Source organism: Papio anubis, chromosome 12, assembly GCF_008728515.1.
Source record: "Papio anubis isolate 15944 chromosome 12, Panubis1.0, whole genome shotgun sequence".
Classification (NCBI taxonomy): domain Eukaryota; kingdom Metazoa; phylum Chordata; class Mammalia; order Primates; family Cercopithecidae; genus Papio; species Papio anubis.
This window is the reverse complement of record NC_044987.1, coordinates 66,911,937-66,924,055: the sequence shown is the minus strand read 5'-3', so window position 1 is coordinate 66,924,055 and position 12,119 is coordinate 66,911,937. Positions and strand designations below refer to the sequence as shown.

Here is a 12,119-nt window from a genome sequence, read left to right as displayed (position 1 = left end):
ATATGCCCTTTTGAACTCTTGATTTTTGAATTGTGGGAGTATATTTCCTATATTGATGCAAATGAGTAAAGAAAGAAAATAAAAGCAAGAATAACAAAACTCTCCTCATTAGGCCAGCTCATCTCTGAGCAAACACAATCTTCCCAGATCTTGCTCTGTAGTCCAAGTCCATCATTCTGTTGCCTCAGTTCAGAAATCAGAATCCCTTTCTCCCAAGGTCCTAACCACAAGAAAGAAGAAATGATGGCATCATCACTTGTGCTATAAGATGTGTCCATTTTCTGCAGGAAATCCTAAAGATTCTTTCCTGTTCTCTTCTTGCTCACACGTACCCCTGATCAGTTGGGCTGACTCCCCTTCCTAGCATATCTGGGGTCCTTGCTCCCTTCTTAACAGGCTGTTCTGGTAACTACTCACAGAACCCTCCAGTTACCACAGTGGGGTCCAGCTGCAGGTTGCCGGCACCCCCACAGCATGGGGAAGCCAGATTCCTTTCTCAGAGAAGACCCATCTGAGCAACACGCCTATGCAATGCTTTGATCTGTGTCCACACACAGGTTTCCCTTTACCTCTGGATCTCTTTCTTTCATGCTCCATCCCCTTATTGTGGTATTTACTTTCCATGTCAATCATTCTTCCATAGTCCTGCTTTTCAGGAGTACATCTAATTTATCCAATCTTCAGTACCCTCATATGACACTGAACCATTGCAAAAGGCTGATGAGAAAAGGTAAACAGGAAACCTAGTATTCATCCAAATCTCATTTGGGCCACTACTCATTCCTGAGCAAGGCTGGCCATCAAGGAACCTGTGCCTGCAAGTCCTCAAGTCTTACAGAATGACTGTCAGTAATCATTTCCACAACTTAAACAGCAAGATGCTGGCTTGGGCTATGATCAGAATCAGAGCAGAAGGAGCAGTCTGCAATGCTCTTGCCACCAGCATTCTCTTCTTTTCATTAAAACATAAAACAGAATTTGAGGATAAAGCCTGAGCTAAGCTGAGGAGGTTTATTTCAGATCTGGCTACCTCATACCTAAGGGGAAAAAAAAAAAAAAAGAATCCTGCCTGTTCCAAACCATACACAATGAGCCCTTAAGCTAAATACATTCACCGGAAAAAAACAGCCGCAGTACAGTATGGAAAGCAGCATTCCCTTTATTCATGCAATTACAACATCTGATGACCTCAGCTAGCAAAATGTCTCACTCAAAATAAACATCTCCATGCACATGACAATAGTGCAGCTTAAGCAGCACTCTGTGGTTTTAAACCCCTGGTGCTCCAGATACTCACAAATAGAGGTAGAAGTTCTGGCATACCAGCAAAGATTATGTGCAATTACAAGAATGAGGAATTTGTTTCAGATCATGTGGCCGCTCACTGATTATCACAGGTTTGCACAGCCTGCAGAATTCCTCCACGTGGAAACCTAATATTTGTACTAGCAACTGGAAAGGGCTGTTATCTGGTAGAATTGAGGCCAGACACTCAGAGTCTACGTTGCCTTATGCATGAACAGACCAATGAAAAACAAAAACAAGAAATTCAGATTTAAAAATAATCCTTCAGAAAAGAAAGAAAAAAGCAAACAGCAAGATGACTGTGTTAGTGCTTCTTATCCCAGAAGCGGGAGCTCTCCTTCCTTTCTGATGTCCCTTTAAAAGGACTGCATTATCCCAGCTTGGTGCTAACTCTGCATACTTCCACAGATGGGCTGACTTTAATACTCACACCCCCCACCCCTCATGCACGGATCCCAGAGGTGACTGGTGTAGAACCAGGTATAGGACCCAAATTGACCCAATGAAATGCACTCCTGGGGCTTTTGCTGGAACCTTTGAGAAAGCACCTCTTTGACTGCAGAAGTTGCCTGGCTGGTAGGATATCATTCTGGAGCTACCAATGGCTATCTGTGTCACCACTTGGGGAGAGTCTTCTTGAGAACAAGGCTAAAACAGAACCAAGTGATACAACTGAGACTAATTTCTAGTGACACTGTGAGATTACCTGGATCTAGTCATATTGCATTTTTTAAACCCTAGACTTTTCAAGTTACGTGACATAGGTCTCTCTCCTCCCTTTTTTTCTTGATTTTGAGTTGAGTGTCTGCCACTTTAAGCCTTCTCACAGAGTTTATGGAATTCTGCCCCCGAAGTCCTAATGTGTGTTCACACACAATCATGCATGTTGAAACATTGGTAAAATAACTTTAAACCAGAAGAAAATTCAGTTACTTATCCCTGAACATTTAATTCAACTAACACTCCACACAGATTAGCTTTCAGGCTGTGTAAACTTTGCAATATGTAAATAACGTATCTATGTCTACATTTTCATTTCCAACATGCTTAACAATACTATCAGTAAGTGATCAATAAAAGCTAACTATTACTATGCTAAGAGTTCCACATACATTGTCTCATTCACTCCTCAGAATAACCAAAGAAATTGGAAGTATTACTACCTCCATCTTACAGAAGAAGAAACGGGTTTGGGAGGTTAAATTACTTGCCCCAGATCACAAAGCCACTGAGCTCAGTTTAAAGCCAGCAGATCTGATTCATCAGCCTGGACTCTTAATCAATACAAGCTACTGTTCTCAGCTTATTGGGGATATCTTCTTTTGGAAACTGTACTTCTAATTAATGAACATGTTCTCAAAAGCAATGCAAGGAATATGCTCGCACATTAGAAATATTCTAATCACCAGTGTGTTTACTCAGCAAACATGGCAGGTTTCAGTATGCACTAATGCTGGCACTTATCAGAAGGGAACAATATCTGTCTTTGGCCTAAATGTAGGAAGGAGATGAAGACATACCAGGTACTGACAAAATGCCAAATACTATGACAGGTACTTAACTTTCATGATTTTATTTGGACTTTACCACACAGTTATCCATTTTACTGCTAACAAGTAGTTAGGTCAGTAAATGAGCAAGGTGTTTCTAAACCTAAAACCTTTCTTCTTTCATATCTCTCATTGTTGGTGTGAATACAAGAACTTAAAGGTAGAGGCACAAGAAGACGGTTATCTAAGGTTAAAACAAGCTGCCTGCTCTCAAAGGAGTCTGAGTCTAAAATTCTGTAAACATTTATTTTAAAAAGTCTGGCATGTTTCCAGCCAATGGCATACAAAGACTGAAAAACAAAATTAGGAAAACATTCTCTAAGAGAAGGCCTTCAGATGGCCGCTCCATAAGACCCATCAGGAGAAAAGAAACACATAACCTGAGGTTCCACCTGGGTCAGGGAAATGCACGTCAAGAAATGTTTCCAGACTCCTTGGATCTAGTGACAATGGGCTGTTGGGAGGCCAACTTCATTATGGTACGTCGTCATTTCCTTGGTTCTCACAGAAGACATCTTGTGTCCCTCCATATTTTGTCTTATTCTTCCCCAACTATTGCTTCTCTTTCCATCCTTGTCAGCAGTCTGAGGGCAGATAAAGCCTTAGAGCCAAAACTGGGTGGTTTGGATATTGCTGAAATTTGCAGCCACAGCAAAACTTGATAACTTGGTATTAACAGATCACTGCATCTCTAGTGCATAGATATTTCTGGCACCCAATAGCTTCCAGGCTGGGAGTTGACAAGACAGCCTAAATTCACATTATGACAGCCTTCTCAGGTCTGAGCTTAAGACAGTACAAGTTCACCCTCACCTCTGCTTTTCTCTGCTTCTCCTCCTGCTCTCTCTGCTCCTTCTCCATGCCAACCAGCTTGAGCTTCAGCTCAGACACTTCAGTCATCAGATCAAGCTTCTGGGTCTCAAGAGATGTGCGGCTTAGCAGCTCCTGCAAGCAAAAACAGATCTTGAAATCAGAAACCACCATGGCAATAAGAACAGCTCTGGCTTCATCTACAGCACATAAGGCAATACCTAAATTGTGTGTTCAACAACACAGAATTGAGACTGGTACATATGAGTCACAGGCCTATTATGGATGGGCCTGGGCTGATGCTGGGCTATCAGGAATAGCACACCCCCGATGCCACCCACTATGCTTTGATAGACAAGGTGAGCTACATTTCTCAAATATGTTTGCCCATAGAGACCATTATTCATTATTTCCATATAGAGAAAAGCGAATGGATACTTTCAAAGAACCAAATTTATCAATTTTTTTAAAAGACAAAGCAGCAGATCCTCTCTATCAAAACAAACAAAAACGCTTAACAATATATTTTTTTCAAAGCCAAAATTTCTAGATCACTTTCTGGGCTCAACCAATGCTCAGCCCAGTCTTCAACATGTTTGAATACAGGACTTCACTGCAATGAACCTAGACAGGAGCTAGAGCACAAAGTAGATGTTCAAAGAGTATTGAATGATTACATATGAATCTTATGTGAGATGGATCTTTCCTGGGCTATTCCAAAATTATAATCTGGCCACTCTGGAATGTAAATAAGATTGTTCTTTCCCAATTGTGAGGACAGACCAGGAAGCTTATTACTAGTCTTGCCATCACTAGAACAGTAGCAGACTATAACCAAATAACCCAGGTCTTTGACAAGAAACCTGTCACTAATAAAAACACTTAATAAGCATAAACAAGGTAAAAAATAAAGATGATAGACAAGACACCCACTTAGAACTAATAAGATTATAAAGGACCTCAAAAATCAGGAGCATTTCCTAAAGTCCAGGGCAACATATTTTTTCCATTGGCAAAGGACAATGTCCTGTAAGGTCCAAAATCCTGGCACATGGTAGACACTGGCTACACAGGTTGTGGCAAGAATAGACACAGCAACCAGGAATAGCAATGGGCCAAATGAACAGAAGAATATGCAATATCCTGCCATGGTTTGACCATTTTGTATCATCTTGGGCAACCCAAGCTCAGCACAAGAATGGCAATCTCAACACCCTGACTCAGCCACTACGAGGTCACAGATTTGGAACTGTCCTCAGATCATGAATCAAACCATGCAGGACAGAAATTTTTGACTCGGAATACATGATTCCCCAGGCCAACAGCCTGGGAAACAGCCTACCTGGGAAAGGCAGGCAACAAACTGTTCATCTGCTAGTCTGAGGGGATGGGTATCTATCTAGAAGTCCAGCAACTCAGCATAATAAGCTCCCCAAGCTCTGGGACAAAGGAGGCCAGCTCTTCTTGGGCCAGCCGGACTGGAAGCTGGCTCACAAGGCAGAGGCAGAGCACTGCAGCCAGAGCACAGGCTACTTGGCCACTAGGAGTCAGCCAGATGTGTGTCCAATGCACTGGAGAACTGAAATATTTTGAGTGCCTCTTCTGTACCAGAGACTGCTGGTGCTTTTGCATACATCTTCTTAATAAACCCTCCCAGTGAGTTGGCAGTAAATATTATCCCAATTCTACAGATGAGAAAATAGGCCAAGAGAGAGTATGTAAATCTTTTGGCCAAGGACACAAGCCAATCAGCAGCCAAGTTAGTTTTTCTTTCTTTCTTTTTTTTTTTGAGATGGAGTTTCACTCTTTTTGCCCAGGCTGGAGTACAATGGCGCGATCTTGGCTCACCACAAGCTCCACCTCCCGGGTTCAAGCGATTCTCCTGCCTCAGCCTCCTGAGTAGCCAGGATTACAGGTGCCCACCACCATACCCAGCTAATTTTGTATTTTTAGTAGAGACTGGCTTTCACCATGTTGGCCAGGCTGGTCTTGAACTCCTGATCTCCAGTAATTCACCCGCCTCAGCCTCCCAAAGTGCTGGGATTATAGGCGTGAACCACCACGCCCGGCCAGCAGAGTTAGTTTTCAAACAAAACTCTGTTTGACCCCAGAACTCATTTTAGTCTATTGTATTACACAGTTTCTCAAACAGAGAAAGAAGTCCAAGCATTTTAAGAGACATTTAAAAAAAACACGCTAAAATAGGCAATCAACAAACATTCAGTGAGCCCAGGAAATGTCCACTCAAATTGCCAAGACTTCATTGAGCACATACTACCTATCAGGGCCTAGTGCTAAGGCTATGCAGGCCACAAAGGGCCTTAAGCAGTTCTTCCCTGAGTGTGAGGGCACACACAGTAAGTTCTCTGAGTCTTGAGTACATGAGTATCTTAAGATGTAATCATCCCCCACACCACCTATTCTCTTCCCCTTCTTTCCTTTCCCTACCTCCCTCTCTTCCTTTATTACCTCATTCTCTAGTTCTCTATCCTTCTGCCTACCCACCTTGTTCCCAAAATGTTTTTAGGCAGTTTGCAAAATAGATATTTTCAAGTTAAAAAATAAATCATAAAAATTAAAGCAGGTAGGAAAATAAGTTAAAGTCAGAGTTACAGTCAGTAGAAAATCTATGCCATAAACTTCTATAAACAGCTAGAGATAGACTATAATGTACGTGTGAGCCTCCCAGCTGCCAATGCAAAGGGGAAAAGGAACAAGTGCACAGGTCAAGGTCCACAAGAAAATGTCTTTAGACTACTAAGATCTCAGGGAAAAAACATCCTCCATGAGACTTCATTCTTTCATTCAACAAATATGTTTTTAAACACCTACCAGATGCCAGTGCCTAGACACATGACAGTTACTAATAAAACAAAGCCCCTGTTGAGTACTTGAACATCTTAAGATGATGCTTAGCCTGGGCACAGTGGCTCATGCCTGTAATCCTAGCACTTTGGGAGGCTGAGGTAGGTGGATCATTTGAGCCCCCAGGAGTCTGAAATCTGCCTAGGCAACATAGTGGAACCCTGTCTCTACAAAAAAAAAAAAAAAAAAAAATTGGCACCCGTAGTGGCACGGGCCTATAGTCCCAGCTACTTGAGAGGCTGAGGTGGGAGGACTGATTGAACCTGGGAGGTTGAGGCTGCAGTGAGCTGTGATCATGCCATAGTACTCCAGCCTAGGCGACACAGTGAGACCCTGTCTTAAAAAAAAAAAAAAAAAAAAAAAAGATATTCACGCAGTTTTGTCTTCTGATCAGCATTCAAAATATTGCTTTGATGTGATTTTTAAAAGTTTCACAATATATCTCTTTTGAAAGCTAAGAGTCTACTCTGCTTCCATCATGGCCAAAATCCCTATTTTAACTACCAGGTTGTGATTGGTCATACCAATGTTCCAGCTGATGAAGACAATATTTTCACTAGTTCCAATAGCCATTCCAATTGGTCATGCCAGTGTTTGAATTAGTCACACTAACATTCCAAATAGACATTCACAATTGGACACACTAACATTTTAATTAGAAACCTGAGGTTGTGGCCGGGCGCGGTGGTTCACGCCTGTAATCCCAGCACTTTGGGAGGCCGAGACGGGCGGATCACGAGGTCAGGAGATCGAGACCATCCTGGCTAACACGGTGAAACCCCGTCCCTACTAAAAATACAAAAAAAAAAACTAGCTGGGTATAGTGACGGGCGCCTGTAGTCCCAGCTACTCTGGAGGGTGAGGCAGGAAAATGGCGTGAACCCGGGAGGCAGAGCTTGCAGAGAGCCGAGATCATGCCACCGCACTCCAGCCTGGGTGACTGAGCAAGACTCCGTCTCAAAAAAAAAAAAAAGAAACCTGAGGTTGCTTAATTTCATATAGTTCACTGATAATAGAACATTACTTATTCTCTTCAGCTTATATCTATTAGCATGTGCTTCTACCTTTCATGATCATCTTCCCCTTGTCCCTGTCATAATTACTGTTCTGGTCCCTAAACTCAAAATCAGCCTTCAACAAACTTATCCCAGTCCAGCTCTACTTCCCCATCTCCAGATCCAGCAAGGCCCTTAGCCACTATTATGAACTGTGATCTCTAAAATGTGTGTTTTAATAGGAGTTAACTTATCCTACATCCTCAACTGCTCCTTCTACTTCCAACATAAAGTGAATCTTGTGCTTTCAACAATATTACACATTCTTTCCAGTCATTTCAGATGGAGACCACTCAGCTTCTACCAGCCCAACTTACAGAACACTGTGCTCCCTATATTCCAGGGCTGCTTCCAACCCATTATTTGGCCCCCCGACCATCCACATCTATCCTCCTATTGTAAGGCAGTGCTCTTCACTTATACCACATTCTCCCCAAACCGAAGGAACTAACCCGCTTCCTTCAGGCTTTTTTCTTGATCAACAGATTTTCTACCTACTTTAGGCGCATTCCACCTCCTCAATAGCTTCCACATCCTTGTTATTAATTTTTCCATTCAGCATCCACTCTGGCTTCACATTCTTTGACCTCAGCTCCAATAGGCTTTGCTTTCCATTTCGTTCAGCGTTTCAGCAGCACAGTCACAACTTGGATCTCACGTGTATCCAGAATGTGTTTGCTTTGCTTCTAAAATCTTCAGCTCTGAAATTCTCTCTGGCCACAATCTTCTGACCTTTCATCTGTCCCACTTGCTCACTCAACCTCTAAGTTCTTCTGTGGCCACTAGTTACTTAGTAACTCTATTTTCCTGGCTTATCAACTTCCTTGAAGCAACATTGTTCTCCTTATCCACTCTGTACCTTGAGGTGAGTCATTTCAATTGTATTCATACCTACAGCAGAAAATCCTCATGGGATATCAACCCTGTACCAGGCCTCGTGTGCATTTGTTAGTCTTTTGTCTGATTCCACTCTCCACAGCTTAAAAATTGCTGGTAAAAGTAACTTGATGCCAGTTGGTTTCCATACAAATTTATGCTATCTAATTACAGCTGATCTTCCAATACTGCCTGGCAAAACTTGTGTTTGTCTCTGTCCGATTCCTTTCAGGAACTGTTCCAAGTCTTTTCTGTTCTGCTCAAGCCCTAAACCCCTACCATGTCCCCCTCTTCTCCTCAAATAATCTCTCCTCATATTTGCTGAAAAGATAAAATGCATCTGTTCACTGAGTGTAAGTTCTATTTCAAAGTTTCCTAGCATCATCTTTCATTCATATATCTTAAATCCCTGTCTAGAAACAGCAAGCCCATAGTTCCTTTCCAAGGATAAATTGCCACAATCGCACATTGCTATCTTTTCTACAGGCTTCTTTCATCTTTGAAAACTGTTCCCTAGCTCAGAACACTTCCAGGTGCACATAAAAAGTAACCATCAAAGGATATAATGCTTCCAGAATTTGTTCCTGAATTGCCCCTGACTGACCTTCCCATTTCTGGCTATTTCTCAGCCTCCTGACTCTTCATACATCCCCATACAACTTGATAAACCTTACGGTAACTCCCTGGTCAACCAGCAGCCTTTGGCCCTGTTCTCTGAGTTCTGATCCTGTTTCTCCCTCCAGCTGGTAACTCAGAATGGCTCCTGCTCACATGGTCCCAGACTCTCCCTCACTTCTATACTGCCTTTGAGCAAGTTCCTACCAAGCTCTGTGCTACTCTAGGTTAGGGCCATCAATCATCCACTCTGGCAGGCATTTAATCTCTCTCTAACCATCAGCTCCCATTCCTCAGGCTATAAACATGATCAAATTTCTGACATTCTAAAGAAACTTCCGTCTTGACCTTGCACTCAAAGCTATCACCATCAACTCCCATGTCCTCTTGCTGGACAGATGCATGTGTGTGTGTGTGTGTGTGTGTGTGTGTATGGGTGGGTGAGTAGGTGTGTGTGGGGTGTGTATGTGTGTATGGGTGGGTGAGTAGGTATGGGGTGTGTGTGTGTGTGTGTGTATGGGTGGGTGAGTAGGTGGGTGGGTGTGGGTGCATGTGGGTGTATGTGTGTCACTCCTCAATAAGATTTCTGCCTGCCTGAACCTGGCTTCTGCCTTCACTAACTAGGGCACAGAAATAATCCTGAAACCAATGTACAAACTTTGAGATGCAGCTTGCATTTCTCATATCTTAACTGTCTCGCCCTTCATCCATTCAATCAATGTAAGGTACTCCTAGCCACCCCATCTTCCTTGCTTCAGGTTTTCCTGACCTTTCTTTTTTCTTCTCCATCTCCTTTGCTGGCTGCCTTTATTCTGTCTATCCTGTAAGGAAAACATTCTTGGAGCCCTTATTCTCATTCTCAAGACTGGAGTGAACTGTGATCCAGGCTGTCTGGAACACCCACATCCTCGCCAGGCAATGCTTGCCCCCTGCTGAAGGCTTCCTGACCTTCAGGGTGGAATTCTGTTGGAGTCATGCAGCTACCGCAGTGTATGAGGAGGAAGTTGAGGGGAGGCAGTGAGCTGAGGATAAGGGGCAAAGGCTTCACAGGCGGCATTCTGCTTCTGCTCTCAATTGTTTGAAGGTTGCCTGTGCAAATGAAGAGGGAGGTGGTCTGGGGGAGGGTGGTTTGTTTTACTCACTGTGATGGACCATGAAACTGGGTAATAAATGTTTAGAAAAAAATCAATGGACAAAACTGCCACTAACCTTTTCAGAAGGACAAATACTTCTTCTTTCTAAGAGATGAAAGAAAGTTTATATCTCGGAGCAACTCATCATTTCCTTTTTCCAAAACTCAGGTTCTGACTAAAGCTGAAAAAAAGAATTTGCCTTTCAACCTATTTTCTCCTTAAAGGGCCACATCTTGAAGCAATTACCTCTATCTTTAAGTGTAGAATATGACCCAGGGAGTTACTGACCAATGACAGAGGACTGCAGCCAGACTGGCAACCTGAAACCAGAATGAAAGAGTGGGCAATGGAAAGGCATAAAAGGAAAAATAAGTCTCTTTGCCCTTTGAAGTAAAAGGCCCAGGTCTTGCAGGGAAATCTCTTTCATGAGTAACACTGTGCAGAGAAGAGGTGCTTGTAGTCAACTCGAGTTTGAGTCCAGACTCAGTCCTCAGTAACTCAATCATCTCTCTGAACCTCACTCTTATCTGTAAAATGGAGTTAAAGTATCTACTTTGCCCTGTAGTCTGGATACCCAACATCACATCGGATAAGCATGAAGAAACTCATTAGCTCATAAATCCCCAGAGGGAATTTTGGGGAATATTTGAAAAATTCCTGTTTTCTTCACTTCTGAATCAGTGTCTTACCCACCTCAGAGAGATTTGTGTTCCCACCGGAACATGTACACAGTTCTGTTTAATATTCTCTTTGAGATAGAAATACCTGCTTAAAGGCACTCCTGGGAAATTTACCAGGCAGCTACTAGGCCTAAGTCTTAGGCCCACGACCTCCTGCTCAGTGTCTTGACTCACAATGCCCAACCGTGTGATAGCACGTGCTTAATAACACTGGAATAACTTTACTATAACTCTGAGAAGTAAGAGGTGGGCAATACAGAGTCCATATTGTCATCCTCAATCTCTACTAGTAAGAAAACAGGTGCACTGACTTTCCCAGATCAACAGCAAATAGCGAATCTACAGAAACTCATATCCATGAACTCTTAATCCCCTATATTTGTCACTCCCCAACCTCACCTAAAAGTCAAAAAAATGAAGTTGCCTAAACCTTGAAGCTCTGGCTCAGTAGGAAGGATGGAAATAGAGGCTGGTGTTGTCCAAGATTTCCCAAAAGCAGGATTATGTCCTCACAAGGTTTGCATCCTTACTTCCTCCACACGGTGCTCCCTTTCCCTGTGTTGTTTTGACACTGAACATTGTTTCTGTTTATATGGATTATATCTGTAAATGGCCAGTCTCTGGAAAATGCTCCATTTGGCCACCAGCTCCATGTAAAACCTCTTATCCACTGAGTAGCATCAGCTTCTTCCCAGAGATCCTCTTCCTCTAGAGAAGGGTGCAGAACCTACTAGACCCCAGTGAGCTCACAGTGGCTACTTTAGAAAATGCCACCACGGGCCTCAAGTATATCACAGACCAGGGAAACCCTCCCCATGATACAGAGATTTTTGTTGCCAGCATAGTTTGAGCCAGTCACGAGAACATTGCTGGTCCGTGCCTGAAACCCTAGGGTGTAATTCTGGGCCCTGGCCTCTGATAGCCTCAGTGTGCAGCTGAGCAATGCCTTGATCTGCTTAAGGACCAAAGAGGCAGGGCCCAGTGCTGTGAGTTCTACTTTCAGGCTCAGACAATACCAGACCAGTGAAAACTGACACGGACTGTCCCTCCCTTAAAGATCCTTTTGAGAAATGTCTCTTCATTTTATTTTATTTTTTTGAGTTTCATTCTTGTTGCCCAGGCTAGAGTGCAATGGCGTGATCTTGGCTCACTGCAACCTCCATCTCCTGGGTTCAAGCGATTCTCCTGCCTCAGCCTCCCAAGTAGCTGGGATTACAGGCATGTACCACC

The 12,119-nt window shown here is 43.0% G+C and overlaps 1 protein-coding gene across 22 annotated transcripts in view; it reads right to left on the bottom strand.

Moving 5' to 3' along the window:
* PPFIBP2 (PPFIA binding protein 2) overlaps nucleotides 1-12,119 on the bottom strand; it is a 151,746-nt gene that overhangs the window by 48,472 nt on the left and 91,155 nt on the right. For 19 of the 22 annotated variants that reach the window (XR_004177470.1, XM_031653277.1, XM_031653282.1 and 16 more), the window contains one exon: nucleotides 3,669-3,800. Coding sequence is in view for 21 of the 22 variants with exons in the window: in XM_031653277.1 (XP_031509137.1) it covers nucleotides 3,669-3,800 (132 nt within the window). In the remaining variant the exon portion in view is untranslated. Of the gene's footprint in view, nucleotides 1-3,668; nucleotides 3,801-8,083; nucleotides 9,277-12,119 lie in introns of those variants that run through there. The other 3 variants (XM_031653291.1, XM_031653295.1, XM_031653298.1) reach the window with 3 other exon arrangements.